The sequence below is a fragment of the Plecotus auritus genome (genome assembly GCF_963455305.1).
Source record: "Plecotus auritus genome assembly, chromosome: 7".
Classification (NCBI taxonomy): domain Eukaryota; kingdom Metazoa; phylum Chordata; class Mammalia; order Chiroptera; family Vespertilionidae; genus Plecotus; species Plecotus auritus.
In genome coordinates this window covers 131908468-131928107 of record NC_137774.1, presented here as the reverse complement: position 1 = coordinate 131928107, position 19640 = coordinate 131908468, and the positions used below count along the sequence as shown (strand labels likewise).

The 19640-nt window shown below is 35.8% G+C and overlaps 1 protein-coding gene across 18 annotated transcripts in view; it reads right to left on the bottom strand.

Moving 5' to 3' along the window:
- The window catches only part of SSBP2 (single stranded DNA binding protein 2), a gene marked incomplete at its 3' end in the record, with an annotated part of 228385 nt that overhangs the window by 56480 nt on the left and 152265 nt on the right, over positions 1–19640 (bottom strand). For 13 of the 18 annotated variants that reach the window (XM_080682637.1, XM_080682635.1, XM_080682641.1 and 10 more), the window contains one exon: positions 17296–17385. The exons of the other annotated variants lie outside the window; for them this stretch is intronic. In XM_080682637.1, the coding sequence (XP_080538763.1) occupies positions 17296–17331 (36 nt within the window). In that variant the 5' untranslated portion in view covers positions 17332–17385. The remainder of the gene's footprint in view (positions 1–17295; positions 17386–19640) is intronic. 18 annotated transcript variants of the gene reach the window in all.

The window sequence follows — 19640 nt, the reverse complement described above, 5'->3', positions numbered from 1 at the left end:
GGGAAAGGTTGGGATCATAAGCAATGCTCCTAAGACACAAACCACCTTTATTGAGGAGCTGAAAAAACTCATTTTCATGGTTTCCAGAGAAAAAGGAAAACCCAGTTGAAGAAAAAAAATACTCCAACAAACAATTATGCTCTTTGTTCAGAGCAAAGGTCAATAGGGAGAATTTAAAAGGCTGTACTTATTGATTAAAAGGTGTGCTCGAGATTAGTTCATTCAACAAATATTTATTAAATACCTACAAAGGCACTGTTCTAGTGGTTGGACATATCAGTGAATAAAGCAGATAAAGATCACTGTCCTCTGCTTAGGATTTTTCAAGGTTCACAGTCTTGCAATTAATAGGAGAAAGAATTTTTCTGGGAAAATTGTTTTCTACTATCAGTCCACTAATTTGGAACAAATAGAATGTTCTCTTCACCAAATGGCAAGTATCGATGAAAACTCGAAGAAAATAATATTTCAATCTGGTGTCTTCCCTCAAAAGTCATATTACATCATCCCTAGTTTATAGATCTATTAAAAAGTTTTCCAAATTAGACAAAATTCATGGAGTAAGATTCTTTATATGATAAATAGAGTAGTATAGTTAGCACTGTGACGTATGGGAACTGCATTTACAGGCATACATTCTTGTTTCTACATTTTTAAGTTGTCTGCCCAGAATGAATGGGATAACTCAAAGTGAATAAAAATATATTCAAAGTCAGAAAAATCAATAAATATTTGATGACAAAATGAAAGGGAAGAAGACAAACAGAAATACAAATCAAGTGTCCATCTCATTTCCTCAAAATAGTCTTTTAAAGAAAATAACACAACATTTTTAATCATAACTTACTTCAGCATAAATGTCATTCAATTTTAAAAGATTATTAGTTTCCATTATATCAAGAATTATTCATGGACTTTTACACTTCTGCTTTTCTTAAATTCTATTTTCTAAAGAGAGATTTTCCTTCATTGCCCTTTCTGCTAGTGGGAAGTAGTAGTCTCCCTCTTACATGGTCTTCCATAAGCAACTTGGTGTTTTACCTCAATCCCTAAGATCAGAAGCAACCAGTCCTTTCTCTCTCCCTACACTAGTTGGAGATAGATTTCTCAGTCAATTCTTTCCTTCAGTGAAGATCCCAGACCTCCCTCAAGGGAATGGTTTCATAAATAATTTACCAGTACTAAAATTACAGGTGATAAGGACCATTTTTAGGCCCTAACTCCTTACAAGATCAAAGTAGACATCTTACATTGCTCAAATGTTGTTAACATTTTCTATCATTAATAGCTTTGAAAAAACCTATAAATATGATTTATCCACAGCAGAATAGTCTCTATTTCTTGAGAATACTCTACTCTCCTTTCTCTGCCAAGTAAATTTCTACTAATCCTCCAAGGGCCAGTTTAAATGTCACTGCCTCTTTAAAGAATCTTCCTAGGCTCCTTTTCCTCTACTTCCCTAGCACTTTGTTCACACCATTGTCATAGAGTACACTGCGGGGAGACATGTGCCTTGATATGTAGAAAACCCACTTCAGAGGAGAGAGCACAAAACCGTATCAGGCAGTCATTACCTTAATGTGAGGCGGCAAAATGTAATCCTATCTAATAAAGAGGGAATATGCTAATTGACCCTTACGCTGTTGCAAAGATGGTGGCGCCCATAGCCAATAAGGAGGGAATATGCTAATTGACTGCCATGCCCTCAAAGATGGCAGCGCCCACAGCCACAAGATGGTGGCGCCCAATCCCCTCAACCCCCAAGCTGCCCAGGGCCGGCCTGAGGTGCCCGCAATCCTCGGATGGCAGCTGCCCAGCCACCCAAGGCTCAGGTAACCAGGGCCAGCTGAGGCTTGCGCTGCTGGCAGTGGCAGCAGCAGAGGTGTGATGGGGGCGTTGCCTTCCCCTGATCACCGGGTCACCTCCCACCCCTGAGGGCTCCCGGACTGTGAGAGGGGGAAGGCCAGGCTGAGGGGATCCCCCCTCCAGTGCATGAATTTTCATGCACCAGGCCTCTAGTTTATCCATAAAATAAAATTGGTATTTCCTAGATCCTTAAACTGATGTAGCAATGTATAAATCACCTTAAATCTTATTTTAAATATTTCAACATGACTTTAGAAACCCTTTAACTCTTAGGGTTTAAGAACAAATTGATAAAGAAAAATTTTAATCATTAAAAAATAATTTTTTTAAAGTACCAATCATTTAACCACTTTCTATATACTATGTTTTATTTTATGAGCATAATTTAGAACATATCAGTGATGAAGAGAAGAATAACACTAACTTCTTTACAGGGAACAAAAGTAGCATTTAGTTTATGCTTCTGAAAATTTAAAAGTCTGAGGTATATTCTAAAATATATAATTATGCACAATTTATGTAATTCAAAGTAACTTTGAACTTTTTTGAGGACAAGATTATTCATTCGCAATTTGCTTCTAATTCTGAAAAGAATAATGAATAATACCTTTCTAAATGACTGAAAGAAATACTACACAATTACCAAGTTTAAAAAAATATGAACTTCAAAACAACTTAGCAAATGAACACTCACTTCAAAAATGACTTCTTTGCAAAATCCCCTGAAGTTTTACAAGTTCTTTATTGTACAATTATAGTAAAATCAGAATTTTATAATTTTATTTGAATATGCCTTTTGACACATTTGTAGAGTAGAAAGTTCTACTCTGTAGAGTTTAAAAGCTTATTTCATGTACAACAGACCAAATTTCTTAACTAGCACTTTAGTTTTCTTACTGCTGTAACATTCTACTACAGCAATGCATTTATAGAATAAAGGTAGGTACACATACTTCATTCTTACAACCAACTGACCACAAATAAATTGTCTGACTTCGCACTTCTTCCTAGGCCTCCCAGCAACTGTGCAAACATTCCCTTAAAGTAGAATTCTTTACCCTGGCTACCACTCAACCATGAAAAGCTGAAGAGGCAGTGGTATTTTAGGTAAGCAAGTTAATTTGCATATAAAGCACTAATTAGCATGTGATCTGGATTTACTGGAGGAAAAGAAATGTGACAACTGAAATAAATACATTCACTAAGCTTTATCTCTCCTTTCTTGAACATTTTTGGGGGAGCTTTGATAATATATGTAGTCTTTAGTCTGTGTTTTAAAAGTCAAATGCCGACAGGGAATAGTAGAAGCTGGGTGGGGATTGGTGGTAAATGGATGTGGTATTATTAGAGGAGTATCATTATAATCATACTGTTCATTATAATGTGATAACTTCTAATGAGGTTCAGGAAGGAAGCCGTTAGCACATGTGGGAGAGCATACACAGAGTAGCATTCAGTAAATATTTGGTTGGTTCCACAGCTGGCTCATTGACCCAGTGAATGAGCAACATTGATGGAAGACTAAAAACCAGCAAAAGATGTAATAAAGCTTGGTTCTCGTGTATAAAATCTCACCTGACCAGTTTATTGTCTTGTTAAAAACAGCTAGTATCTATTGATATTATAAACTGTAAGCCACAGTATTGGCATAGTATATCTGGTTTTCTAGGGAAAATGCTTACAAAATATGTGTAGAGGGAGAAATTCTGCTTGCTTAAGTAGGATACGTTATATCTTCCAGAGGACCTAATAAAAGTAGGTAATGAACAAGTGTTGGAGAGACCAAGAAGATACTGAGTTATAATTACAATATACATATCAACTACATATAAGAGAACTTACAATTTAGATGAGTAATAAGGCCTTTTATTCTATTCTACTGCTTTCAGGTTTATCTTACTATTACTGGGGTGTCAGAGTTTTAAAATAATAATGCTTAGCAGTTTTACAGAGTACTAATATTTAGTCATAACTCTTTGGCAAAAAAGAATGTCAGCTTAATTCATGTATGATTTGGCAAAGAAAGTATGGTACCTTAATGATCTTTTTCTGAAGCATAGGCCAGCCATGAAAACTGCTAAGAACTCCATATAGCAGCTTATCTCTCAGTTTGTCTCATAAAGTGCTGTGTTTATACACAAGACAGTCTTTGTAGACTAAACTATCAAAAAGCTGTAATTCTTAGGTCTCAGAAACATGTTTTAGCTGAAAGGGAGCAAAGTTTGCCACTCCAAAATATGCCTCTTTGAGGTATTGATCATTTTAAGCTGGTTATTTTTAAGAAACGGAGACTCAGGAAGAACCTTTGATCTTCCCCCTAACGGCCTAAAAGAAAATTAGATAGAGGACCTGCTCCAGGAAGGGAGCTCTCATAATAGGTAACAATGGGACACAGAGGTACGTTTAATATGAAGCAGTATGTGATAGGGAGGAATCTAGCAAGGTCCCTTTGATCCAAGGCCTCTGTGTCCCATTGTTAAAGATGGCCCAAACATTTATTTTTCCATCTCCATGGGAATTGGGAATTGCCTTCCTCCCTTGTGGAGCCTCAAGCCGTTACCCCCTCCCCCGCCTCCTTCTCCTTAGCTCAATAGGACATATAAGACTCAACTGCCTGGTTTCCTCAGGTCTCATATTGTTATGGAACCCTACATTACATATGTAGTAAATTTGGTTATTTTCATCTGTTAATCTGTCTCATGTCAATTTGATTAGACCAGCGAGAAGAACAGGGAAAATTTTCCCTTCCCCCACAGCTTATATATTTTCTTTCCATTAAAAAAAGGCTCAGATTTGAGTAAGAACATTAAACATTCTGCTGTCTTCATATCAAATTGTCTTTAGCACATAACCATCTTGAGTCCAAAAATCTGTTACAAAATGGTTATTTGCCAAAAATTAATCAGCTTTTAGGCAGAAACACAAAGTACAAAGTGATATAGAGCCTGAGAAAATATGGGTTATCTCCAGTAATTCCATTAATTACATAAAGATCAAATATCTAGCTTATTTGGTCCTGGGCAGACATGGCTTTAGACACATTTAATGTTTCTTCTGATATTTCTGATGTACTGTTTTAAGCAGACAGAAGGGAATAAGACACAATCTATGACAAAAATTATTCTAATATCTTTCAAGGGAAAAAACTCCCCAACATAATTTTAGAAAATGATAAATATGACAGGTTTTGATTATTTACCTATAGTCCTGGAAAGCTAATACAAATATATTCACTGTAAGATTTACCCAAAAACAAACCTAAGAAAACTAAATATTACTTTTTATTCAGTCTGTGACCTTTTTTTTTTTTTTTTTTTTTTTTTTTTTAGTTAATGCACAGTTATTTTTGCTGTGCATGATTTTCCTATACAGATTTCTATTTTCTACTCTGCTATTCTATATTTCCCTTAGGAGACAATCTTTTTTTCTTAAGTGTGTTGTTTCTTAAAGTCATATGCTACTGAGAATATTATTTTGAAAAATCATTACAGAATGTTGTGACTTAACATTTCATTTCAGACATCTTATACATAGTAAGAACATTCACATATTTTTATATTTGTAATTCCATGAGATGCTTTGTGAGATTTCTTCATGAGTTTTTTTTTTCTGTAGAAAAGTAATGAAGCCTAAATTATGCAGCAAATGAATTTTGTCAGAGTTACTTTACAATTTATGTATTTTAATTGGTCTAGTTTCTTTTCTGTTTTTCATGAAAATCTCCATCAGACATTACTGACACCCCAGTGAATAAGACACTCTTGATTAACACATTTTAATTCCAACTAGTATTAAACTAATTTAGCTCACAAAATGACATACTTGTGCTGGCATATTCTGCTGATAAGCATAAATATGTAGTTTATGTCTCATACATCTTAGATATTCTATCATCATCAACAAAATTAAAGCAACTCATAAAGTCACTGCAAAATATTAACAGATCCAGTTTCCTAGATGTTATTTTGGCAATTCAGCACTGAGTTATACTTTTGATATGGATTTAGTCTAAGCATCAAAACTGCTAATTTACATTATAGGCCTTTTCAAAAACATTCTATTTCTGAAGCCTTCATTACTATATATTAGATACAGGTGTGTGACAATGGACTTGTGGATTGTGAATGGGGACTATGCTGGCTGCTGGTCTGATAAACTATGTAAGTTTGATAATATTCTACAAAAACTTTAATATTTTGTTTTAGATTAATTTATACTCACAAACACACACAGACACATTTTTCTGTGCTGCCTCCCATTATTGACTGAAGTCACAAAGGCCAGATCGACCTTAGTGTATTAAAAAACAACAACACTATGGGTATGAAAAGAAATATTTGAGATTTATAATTTAGGATAAATTATCACTGACTCAACCAAAAAAGAAGTTAAAACAATAATTTTTATAAGCCACTCTTAATTTTTCATTAAAGAATGAAAAAGTGTACCCTTCTTTGTTTTCCTTATTTTATAGTCAGACTTCCATCTAAACTTATTCCAGATGCAAGTGTGTGAGAGAGATCATTTACCTAAATGTACCAATGCAAAAGAAAAATGCTACTTTGCCTGATCCTTTGAACATCGTGATATGCTAGGAAAATTTCTACTGATTAGGAGTCCCTTCAAATTCACAAGCAATGACAACATTTGTTAAAGAAACTATCCTATGGGGTTGGTGTTCTGATACAAGTGGCAGATTGTATACAGGAATGGGAAAAAGTAGATTTACAGTTGTAATACAAATAAATAATACAATAATTAATAAACAATAGAAACTAAACTCTGTTTCATGTACTCACAACTGTAAAACTACTTTTGCTCACCCCTGTATATTTTTACTTTCTTTAGAAATAGTGATACTCTCATATTCACTTGGTTACTTCCCTGTAAACATGAAGTCTATATTTGAAATTACTCATGTCTAAACTATATAAAATGGTCTTTCTACAGAACAGAAAGATTTTCTAAATTACTAATGCACCAAAAAGTCTTTTGAAACTAGAGTTTACTAATTTGACTAATGTTAAAAAGTATAAAAATAAGCAAGATGAGAGAATTCAACTTGTACAAACTAAAGTTATTTCTCCATCTCCAATTTAAAATATACATTTTGGAATATGTGTGTCTTAAATAGATACATGTACACAATAAAATTTATATGACTAATTCAAGTAGAAAAATATTTACAGATGTCAAAAGTGTAATGTCAGAAATCGTTTATAGGATATAAAAATGACAGAAGACGGTATTCACATTTGGGGGAATTCTAAGTAATCAATTATTTTTACCCTTTCTTGATAAGTATCCTTCTGTGCACAAAGGACATCTGATTACTCTATTCCCTGGAATTATAACTTGGACTCCAGATTATACCTGATTGCTGGTAGATGGATGACACCTGGCAATGGGCTATACACACTCTCTTCCCACGGCTGCCAGCAGAGCTGTCCCTCCACGGGGATGAGCAGTTTATGACAGCTGACCCTTCACTCCCAGCAGCATTTCTCTGACCTCCCCGATCTCCCTCCAGTGCCTCCTTTCTCTTTCCCTTTAGAGCAAAACTCTTTGAAAGAGTTGGACATACTTGTTGACTCTAGTTTGTTTCCAGCTTATCCGAGTCCACTGTTATGAGGGTTTCATCCCATCACTCCATTGAAACTGCCTTATCAAGGCCACCAATGACCTTCTTGTTAAAGCCAGTGGTCAACTGTCAGTCCTCAACCAGCAGCTGACCATTTCTCTTCTCCTTGAAACATTTTTTTTTTTCTTTTGGCTTCCAGGATAGCGCATTGCCTGGTTTTCTTCCAATCTCATGGACTGCTCCTTCTCATTCTTCTTTGCTGGCTCCTCCTCATCTCCCTTACTTCTTAACATCAGAGTGTGGGGGATCCTTGTAGAGCTCCTATCTCTATCTATACTCACTATCTTGGTGATGTTATCCAGGCTCACAGCTTTAATTATCATCCATATGCTAATGACTCTCCAAATTACATCTCTAGCCCAAGCCTTAAACATAAAACTCCAAACTTTGATATCTTGTTCCCTATTCAACCTCTTGTGAATATCTAATAGCCATCTTAATCTTAAATTCAAAATTAAACTTATTTCCCCTCACACTTCCTCCTGAAGTTTTACCTACATGAGAAATGTCAACTCCATGTTTCCAGCTGACTAGGCCAAAACCTTTGCCGTTACCCTTGATTTAGCCTTTTCCCTCATAACAGAAGTCCCAACCATCACCAAAATCTGTTGGCTGTAGCTTCATAATATATCTAGAATCCAATCATTTCTTACCACTGCTACCCTCTTAGTCCAGGCCATAATAATCTCTTGTCAAAATTTTGCAATGACGTCCACACTGGTCTCCCTGTTCTCATCCTTCCCTCCTACAGATTAATCTGGACTCAGCAGCCACAATAACCCTGTTTAAACCTTCTAATCAGAGTCAAACCCCAAATCCCTACGATGACCTATAAAGACTACCAGATAAGGATTTCTGTTATCTAAGACTTCATATCTAACTCTTCTCCCCAGCTGACATTCCACTTTAGCTACCCAGACCTTCTTGTCCCTGCAAAAAGCCAGCCATGCTTTGAACTCAGGGGCTTTGTGCTTTCCTGTCCCTCAGCCTAGCACCCTCCTCCCAGATATGGAATGCATGTTCCTTCATTTCCTTTGGGTCTTTATTTAAATGGCATCTGGCCACTCTACCCAAAATTTCTGCAAGGCTGCCTACTTTCCTTTTCGGTTTCATTTTTCTCCCTAGCCCTGACCATTATCCAACATATCATATGCTTTAAAATATTTATTTTGTTTATTGACTGTCTCCCTTAGTAGACTCTGAGTTCTATGTGGGCAGGGATTTCTATTTATCTTGTTTACTGCAGTAGTAACTCTAGTAGGTGGGGGTGGGGGGGCGCAGCAATATTTGTTGCTGAATGCTCTCAGCAATCTTAGCCAGTGGTTCTCTAATTTCAGTTTCTAAGATTTATCTATTAAAAACAAAACAACAAAACATAAAGGATTTCTAGTCCTACACCCCCACTCCCAAGAACTTGGACACACTAGGAATGGGTGACTTCCAGGACTCTCACACCTGCAGTGCACAGGATACATTTGGAGAAAGTACTCTGGACCCCACCCGCTGGGTCTCTTACAGGCTATGGAGTGGTGACCACATTCCTATAGAACAGGAGGGTGCAAATCATGGCTCATGGGCTAGCTCTGGCCCCCCACTCATTGTTGTAAAGAATGTTTTACCGGAACAGCCATGCTTATTAGTTTACATAATGCCTATGTCTGCCTTTTCACTACAACAACAGAGTTGAGGAGATGTGCATTTAAAGCCTAAAATATTCACTAATCTGGCTTTCACTTTTTGTGGACCCCAGATACAGAATATAAGGTAAGTTATTCCTGAGTATGACCTAATGATAAACCATTTTTAAAAAGTTGAAAGCATCCTAATGTATACTTAAGACAAATCTATCCCACCTACATAGGAAACTTATATTTTTCCTTATCTTTAATTTCTCAAACAATAGACCATTTTTATTCTATAACCAACCTTAAATAAAAATAAAATTGTGTTATAAATAACTTTTGCATGTTGGCAATTTGGTATACATATTGCCCCCCCCCCCCCCCCCCAAGGGGCTCTAATGAAAATTTTAGCACTCTGGGAAAATTTTCAGTTAGATATTTTTTCAAAAGAAAAACTGTAATTTCAAATTATTTGAAAAACAGATTAGCTCTCACCACAGGTATAATTTTAAAATATGGTATTTTATTGTTTAATATTAAATATCTTGACACCTGTAGCATGAAAGTGAAAGCAAAACCAATATTGGTCTAGGATGGCCAAGCTAACTTTTCCCTCCAAAGGAGAAACACATAAACAAAAAAGAAGGATTTCTGAGAGAAAACTATTTCATTCCATCCTGATAGGGAAACCTCAGTGAAGACTCTAAGCCCGACTCTCCCTCCTCGGCTCTCTGTCCGTCCAGTCACTGCTGCAAGGACTTCAGTTGTTTGAAACTGCAATTTGTTAAAAAGCTCACTTAGGTGCTCAAGCTGAGCAGTTTTAATTTATTTTAATAGTTGAGGCCAGAAAAAACTATTACCACAACTGCAGGAAGGCATTATCAAAGCCAGCAGCTGTTACGCCGCTTTTATCTTTATACTAGAGAGAGACCTGTTCTATTTTTAATATTTAGAATCTCTGCCCTTTAAAGTTTCAATATTACCTTTGTAAGAAAATTAAACTTAATTTCTATTTCTTGAACTTTGATAAGTAAGTAAGCTTTCCCACCACCATTCTCTAACTCCTGGTGCATTTAGTTCTGAGAAATGCCATTTTTAATGTTGGGATTTTTAAACTATATATACATTGATAGTGTTAGTTCAATAAGTCAGTTCTGCTTGGGATTTTCAGTATCTTACTTATTCAAACTAAAAAAAGATATTCGAACTAATCTTTTAGTTTGTTATCTAAGATCAAAGATAGTATCTACAACTTCTGGGAGAGGGAAAGGGAGCGGTTCCCGAGGTTACAGTATTTCCCAAGACTAATTTCTGAAATAGCCGTGGTCAGGAAGGAAAGAGGAAAGAGAAACAAAGCATTGGGAGTGAAGACAATATGAAGATTAATAACAACAGAAGGGAACTGAGAAAGCATGTAGACTATTTAACTATGTGTATACATAATCCAGTAAACCAGGTGTCACTGATAATAAAATAGCTGCATTTTCAGAGTCTGTTTAGGAATAGCAGAGCAGGTGGGTATACTTGGTTATGAAGGTATCATCAAAATGCAGGGCTTATTTCCAAAAATAGGTTAAATAAATCGACCTCCAGAAGCATTTAACCAGGGCTTGCAAAAATACTTCTTTCTTTTTTCCTTTTCAGTTTCAAGTGTTAGATTAAATAAACATTTTTCTCATTTTTGATTCATTTTAACTTCTTTCTTTTAACATATTAAGACTATTACCCTAAGCTAAGCTTTGTTTTCATCTTCATTGTAAGTGATTCATATTGGGCCTTTTCTAATCAATAATATCACTGAGGAGAAAGGGGGACATTTCTTTCTAATTTTTGTTCTTCTTATTGCATTATTACTATGTCAAAATGTTAGGTCAGCCTGCTAGAGTGCAGTCTTGCTAAAAATAAAACCTTTGGAAAACATACCCTGAAGAGCAGAGACATCTGCAAACCACCACTAGATGGCAAGGCAGCTTTACCATTGCTCACGCCATGCCTGTGGAGAAAACATGCCTCACAAACCTGCTGCTACATGTTTCCTGCCTTATCAGAGTTGTGATCAATTCCGGTTTTAAAACATGGATGACCACCTTAGTATGAAACTAAATTACTTGGTACACATTATCTTTAACAAGTATTTACAACCTTATTCATGTCAAAGCCTTAAATTTACAACCCAACATCAATAGACGATTAGTTTGCAACAGTTTCAGTTAAGAAAACTAAAGATCCAGGGACTAGAATACAGTAAATGTATCAAGATGAAAATCAAAATAAAACGTAATATGGTAACAATGACCAAAAGGCTATACGAAGATCAAAATTAGATATTTACAAGTATATCCCATATTAGGTCTACGCTCAAAGATATCATCAGTATTTATTAAAATATTATATTGTGGTTTTATATAATAGATATATATTTAGTAGAATGATGAAAACAAGATATAGCCCCAGCAAATGTGGCTCCATGGTTGAGCACTGACCCATGAACCAAGAGGTTACTGGGTGGATTCCTGGTCAGGGCATATGCCCAAGTTTCAGGCTAGATCCCAGTAGGGGGCATGCAGGAGGCAACCAATGCATGTTTCTAGTTGTTTCTATCTTCCCTTCCTCTCTCTAAAATCAATAAAAACATATTTAAAGTTTTAAAAAAGATATAGTTTTCTTCTTAAAAGTTTTCTTATGATATAAAGAAGAAATGAGGGAAAAAAGTATTTTCATCCCCTTCCTCCAATTTTTTTGGTTGAAATAAGAAATGTTCTTTTTTATTTTTTAATGTGGCACAAGTTATAGTAAATTCACAAGAGAAGTTTTATTGTTACTCAAATCTACAAAATTATAGTACTTCGTAAGGTAAGAAAGTTAATACTCTTAATTTTTTTAAAGCATAAAAGAATGAGAACTTTTTATTTTATGCATTTTACTAAACTATTTTGATTATTATACATAACTGAGAAGAAAATCTCATTGGTTCAAGGAACACTGCTGCCTACGCAATAAAATTATAGGAATCAAACTTTGCCTCTCTTTTAGTAAGAATGCTATGAGAATGAATAAATAGCAGATAGACGCTTTTAATACATAATTCGGATTTGCCAGTATACAGTGAAACTTCTGAATAAGATTCTAGCACAGGGTCAGGAGAGGCAGATTACAAACTCAGTTCTGAGTGCACTGAGTCCACTATGCATACGTTCATCGCACCACAATACTGTATTTTCTTCCACTAACATTGACAAATTAACATACAGGCCAACGAACATTTAGGTTTGAAGCCTAGTAGAAATTTAATAAAGTCTCCTTCCCTCTGACCCCTGTAGCAAGACTTTCCAATTTAAGAAAGCTACTCTAAAATCCTTCACCAGTTCCATGGCAGGACACTTTGAGAATTTATAGAATGTATTTGTATATAAATTATTCCTTTGATGAAAGACTCAAAGTAAATAAATATATGTGACTTACTTTAAATGGCTTTATTTTACTAAATTGATATCTCCTTTGCATGCCAAACTATTCCCATTGATTTTACTTAATTGGTTTCCTACTCAACAACAGAAGCTCTCCCATTTCAATAAAAACATCAAAGTGTAAGTATGAACAACGTTAATATCTGTCACAAATAGAAAGACACTAATCTCAAGTCTGCCTTCCAGGATGGACTTGTTCAATGCAGGAGGTATTAATCATAATTATTCATTTTAGAGTTTAATTGCTGTTATTCAAATGGAGTTGTTCATAATCACAAATTTAGTTTGTGATAATTCCACTTGGTAATGTATTTAAGTCAGAGATAGAAAAAAAGTGGCCTGTTTTGCAATGTTAACATGGATAAAAGAAGTATGTTTGTCTATTTAGGAGATATATTTTAATGTACTTCTTATGATATGATCACATAGTAAGTTAAGCTCCAAACTACTAAATCCAGCGTTTTATATGCTAGTTACAAATTCTTCTTTCTTTTAAACATGGAACACTCCACGAATTTCCGTGTCATCCTTGCGCAGGGGCCATGCTAATCTTCTCTGTATCATTCCAATTTTAGTATATGTGCTGCCGAAGTGAGCACCAAATTCTTCTTTCTTTAGTTTCATTTATTCATTAAAATTCTAATAGGTTCAATTCTTTCCTGCTCTAGTCCCATTCCAGCTGCCCCCAAGTAAGCTTTACACTTCTTCACTAAGGACGGGGATTTGAAACTATTCTCATCCTCTAGGGAACTACTGGAGTTTAATATTTTTTTGTAACTGGACTAGAAACTGGTGTTAGAACTTGAATTATAATTGTTTGTTGCTATTTCTACTCAGAGAAGGCAGCTAGTCTTCACTAACAAAGGGGATGGCCAGAATCATGCTGAAGTATGGCCCAATCATAGTAGGAAACCAATGCTGATATTTAGGAAATACTTGAGCAGTCTGATCCCATATGTACCAAAAGATACATGCAATTTCTTTTTTAAAACTTTGATAGCTTGAATTATTCAATATTTCAGAAAGACATTCCTAGGGAGACTGGACATATTTCATCCTGTTGAACAGGAAAAGAGTATTTAGGATTAGCTGGAATGGTCTCCCTGAATAGAGGGATGACATGTATCAAACTCAAACATATCTAACACTTTTTCTAAGTCCTATCTTTCCTAAGTCAGATAAAGAAATTAAAATTTTCCAGAGGCCCAAAGTTGGAAACTCAGATTCATTATTTTTTAAAAATGTTTTTGATTGATTTCAGAGAAGGAGGAGAGGGAGAGAGAGATAGAAACATCAATGACAATAGCGACTGCACGTCCCCTACTGGAGATCAAGCCTGCAACCGGGGCCTGTGCCCCACCTAGGAATCAAACCATGACCTCCTGGTTTACAGGTCTCCGTTCAACCACTGAGCCATGCTGGCTGAGCCTCAGATTCATTCTTGATTCCTCCAGCTCTTTTCTACTCCTAATTTGGTCTAACCAACTGAGACCTAGCAAACATCACTATGAATTGCTGCTTCCTTCCCAATTAATTTTCAACAGTTTCAGTTAAGAAAACTAAAGGTCTAGCAACTAGAATACAGTAAATGCCACTACTCTTGAAGATGTCCACAAACTGTCTTCTTTGGGCTACTGTAATAGCCTACCAACTGATCCCCCGGCATCCAGCTCTGTAATGGGTTCTGTTGCCTTTGTTCATCTTTCGAGTATTAGTGTTTTTGGAGTTCCGTTGTTTCCCATCTCACTGTCTCATTCTGTACTTTCCCCCTGGACAGTTAATGAAGGCACTGTGGATTCAAGTGCCCTTAATATGATGATAATCCTGCAATTTTTATCTCTAGCCTAGATCAGTGGTCGGCAAACTCAGTCAACAGAGCCAAGTATCAACAGTACAACGATTGAAATTTCTTTTGAGAGCCAAATTTTTTAAACTTAAACTTCTAATGCCACTTCTTCAAAATAAACTCGCCCAGACCATGATATTTTGTGGAAGAGCCACACTCAAGGGGCCAAAGAGCCGCATGTGGCTCGCGAGCCGCGGTTTGCCAACGACTGGCCTAGATCATTATCTTAGGCTTCAAACCTATAAAATTCACTTGGCCTAAGAGATTTCTCTTGGAGGTCCCACAGAAACCTCACCTGTTCACATCAATCCTACTCATTTGTGGTCTCAGAAAATGAAACTTCCATCTGCCCAGGTGAGAGCCAGAAACCAGATACTATTCTTGAATTCTTTCACTCATAATCTCACATTTATTTGTCACTCAAATCTGTTCATCTTTCTCCATACTCACTGACACTATCAGTCCAGGCCATCATTAAATTTCCCCTGGATTACTGTAGCAGACTCCTCAATAGTTTCCCTACCCTCAGCTTGTCCCACTGCAATCCTGGCTACACACTGCAACTGGAGTGATTTTTCTAAAAATGCAAATATGGACAAGCCTCTCTCTTGCTTAAAATCCTTTAATAGCTTACTGCCGCCCTTAAGATCAAGGTACAAATGCTTACCTAATCTAAGGCTCCTCAAGGTTCTTCTGGAGACTCATCACTAGCCACTGTCCCTTAAGCTAATTAGACTCTGCTTTTACATTTGGTCTCTCTGCTTTCCACTCTGGGTCTTTGGAATTCTTTTCCCTCTTCCTGGAATATTCTTTCTCTCTCTCCCTGCCTCCTTTGCCAAACTCATCTTTTGATGCCAATTTGGATTTCATTTACTATTGCCCTGAAATGCCCCTCCCAAGATTGGGTTTGGTGGCCTTCTGATTTGCTCTAAGAGAACACCCTATTCATTTTATCTGGCCATGTTCTTTCTATACTCTAATTGCCTTTTCTCTCTCTCTCTCTCATTAACCATACCATAAGTTTTTTGAGGGCAAGGGCTTTGTATATAATGGTATCATAGGTGCCTAAGAAAGCCTGATTGCACTCTGTAGTTTGAATTCAGGTCCTTCTGAAAGATGTCTGACAGCTCTTCCAGGCCTACTGAATAAAGATTCCAGTTTTAACGTGGCATATAGGGCCCCTCTCAATGTTCCAGAAGGTATCTTCCCAACTTCATGTTCAGAAACTCCTGCCTATGCTCCCTCTACTTTCTGTGTATATTACTTCGAACACCTCTGCACAGGGTTAATCTGATGCCTCCACACTTTTGCTTATACTATTCCCACTTTCTGGAATATCATTCCTCTGCTTGTTTCCTGAACAACTTTTTCCAAACCCCTCTTAGCTCCAATTCAGGCAGACTTAATGGCTCTCTTCTAGGTCATCACGGAACTTTACGTTTTCCTCTGTTACAGCACTTATCTTGCTATATTACAGTTATTTCTCTTTAATGCCTCACTGGCTAGACAATGAACTTCAGGAAGATTCATATTATGTATACACATTTTTAGATGCCTGCCACAGTGCCTGGCTTCTAATAGGACTCAATTATTTATCACATTGAAATAATTAAAGCACATTTAACTGTTTCAACTACTCTTATTAAGATTAAGGCAGAAGACAGGTAAGGGGAGAATAGTTCATTCTACAAAGTATAAAACGTGAAAAGGTATAGTTTTATATACTTTGTTTAACCCTAGGAAGAATTTGGCTTCTTTCCCAACCTACCCCTTTATGTATCCTTGGCAAGAGGAGTAAGAGCATGAGGGGAGAAAAAAGGGGCTAGAAATGTTTTATGAGTAATGATCAACTAAAACTTTAAAGGAAATTTTAATGGCAAAAGCCCAGAAAGCCATGATTTGAATCCCAGCCCCGATACTTTCTGACCTTGTGCAAACGGCTATATCTACCAAGCCTTGGCTTCTCCATCTGTGCAATGGCAATGATAATAATACATATTTCACATCTAGGGTTATTGTAAGGATTAAGAGTTTATATATGTAAAATATTTAGAACAAAGTATGGCAAACAGTAAGCAGTTACTGTGTTAGATATTGTTATTATAGCATATTACATTAATTCCTATAATGCCTTCAACTCTAGTTTTTAACTCCTAAGTTCTTCCTAATTTTCTCAAAGGGTGGTATAAAATTAAGCAGGTAGTAAAATAAATGAATTTCAAAATCTTTGTTGGTTTGGGTTTGAACTGTCAAATTTAAGATGCGGATGCCATAAAATTAAAAAGGGATGTATTGTAATTCTTAAATCACTATCATCATTGCTAAAATATGAGTTCTTACTAAAATTTTATAATACTAACATGTGATGTAATGATATTAATAAAAATTCCAGCTTAAAAGCCACAAAGATGATTTTCAAATATTTTGATATAGCCTATAATCTTGATAAGTAAATAGGTTATGATTTAGCCATATTTTTTTAAAGTACAGCCAAATCTTGATTACCTTTGTCTCTGAAGACATGGATAACTTAGATATTTAAAATCCATTTCAGAACTTCATCTTTAGCCTCTTCTCCTATCAAACCTTTACCACAGTTCACTTAATGGGCTAATTTGCATTTCAACTCCTTTTTTTCTTGTTGAACAATGAAATAGCAAAATAAATAAATGAATTAAGTTTTGACAATAAATATAGGAAGGAAGGGCTAATGTCTTTGAATAATCAAGAGTTGGCTGCACAGCATTATGTTTATCTTAAGAATAAAAATAGTCTCATTCTCCTTCATATCTTTAAATAAAATCGAACAGGAGTTCCTATGCCTTAACATTCCTGGTCAGAGTTTCTGAGTACCTGAAAGAACCCTGGTGGCACAGGACCTACTGGCATGCCATCTCCTGGGGGAATGTTTCCTAGCACTGGACTGGGAGCTGCTGCAGCACTCTGCAAAGAATAAAGGAGAAACAAACCTATATCATTACAGAGAAGGCACAAAACCAAAGACTAATGATAATAGATTATAGGAGGGGAGGTTTTTCACTCTGGGAACAAATATTGGTAATTTCCCCCTCTACAGAGGTAAACAAAGATACAACAGTTAGTTTAGTATATGACTAAGTTATTTGGTTTAAACAGGTTTCTAAATTTTCTGAAGTCACAGAACTGTAATAAGATGTTATATTTGAATGACATATAAAAAACAAATAATATAACAAAATGATAAAAGTTTAAACAAATGATTTAAGGCACAGGCATCTGAAATGGCAACATCAGTAACAATAGGTAAATATGTAAGCAGTAAGTTTAAAAATGGTAGTTGCAGGAGTTGGAAAACAGAACTATCTTTTTAGATTATGCTTTTCTGTATGTCATAAATAAATTAAGTTTCTGCCTATAGGTGGCAACACATTATTTATTCTCTTTCCGATAGACTACAATTGGTAGCTAAAACATATTTGATAGTAAAAATAACATGGTGAGTGTAAAAAAATAATTAGGAGACTTAATAAGAGAAAGGAATTAGATCTGGAGAGAATAGTCTTATATAAACAGATTATTAAAAAAACAGGTTGAAAAATTAAGTCTACTTCACTTGCAAATTATTTCATCGAATCCTAGGGCTTCATGACATAGGAGTACAAAAACCTTTGGGTTTAGACTTTGTAATCAAATCAAGGTTTTAGATTTAATTCTTACACAGAGCAGTAATATATACAACTGTTCTACAACCATGGATTTCATCTCTCAACCTGGGTAGACATATTACAAACACTGAGAACAGTCAAGAAGGAACCAGAAATACGCTAAAGACAGATTAGTATAAATCCAACTGTTCTGCTATGAAAAGAACTCAAAACAAACACTGGATCTAGAGGATCTGTGGCACTACCCTCATTCATGTACTAATATCCCAATAGAAGATGTAATATCTCAGTATGTTTGTAGCATATATCTCCCAGTATATAAACTGATAAAAATAATAATGTTTATTCTATAGCACTGGCAGTTATTAATAATGAAGGCCAATGATTTTATTATTTCCTGAGGAAATCTAGGTGTAAATGTGGCTATCTCAAATGTTGCTTACCTGTCAATGCTAAAATTCTAAACATCTGATAAAGCATATAACTATAAAAGAAATAATATTTCTTAAACATTAAGATGAAACATTAATATATTATTCTATTTTAAGCGAAACCATGCAATTTAATGTAGGGTACATTAATTGAATACCTACCATTTGCCAGATATTGTTCTATATCATATGTCAACACTCATATTTTTAAAAACTGAAAGGCAAATTTCTTTTTTTCATTTTAACTAAACTTGCATAAAGACTAAGTATAGAATGTTAGAGTAAGAGGAAAATTTACCACCTAACATGTATTCTCTTTTAGTGTAAATGTATATGATTAAGGCAGATCTGGGAAGAAAGCTTTGATCTGCATCCTTTGACAGTCAGGGGAAGCTGCTCTTAGTACCAAAAGCTAGACACTGGATGTCATTATTGTTCTAATTAATTGCAGAACAGAAACTTGTTTTTGCAATACGAAAGACATAAAAAGATACAAATTTGTAAACAGCACTCACCTATCTATATATATAAAAGCCTAAGCGACCGTCTGACCATTCAACCATTCGACCAGTAGCTATGATGCGCACTGACCACCAAGGGGCAGATGTTCAACACACAGGCATGGAAACATGGAACAGACTGATGAATCTCAGAGGGAAGGGGGGGAGGGCGGGAAGAGATTAACCAAAGATCTTATATGCATACTAGAGGCCCAGTGGATGGATTCGTGCACTGGTGGGGTTCCTCGGCCTGGACTATGAGGATTGGGGGCTGAAACTGGCCGTCCGACATCCCCTGAAGGGTCCTGGATTGTGAGAGGGCACAGGCCAGGCCTAGGGACCCCACCGGTGCACGAATCCTTGCCTCTAGTACTTGTATAGAAATGAATACTAAATGTTGATCAGGTTTACAAAACGAAAACAGAATTCAGTGAGTTACTGCAACTTCCTAGTATAGTTTGAAGATGAGATTTCTCCCTTAATTCTAGTTGCCTAGAAAGTATATAAAAGAAGATTTTGCCTACCCAAAGGAAATAAAAATGTTTGTTTGCAACTAAATTAAAATTCAAGAAGTAAAGATGCTAGGTCATCATTGGCTCCTTTACTTTTCTGGGGACTACATA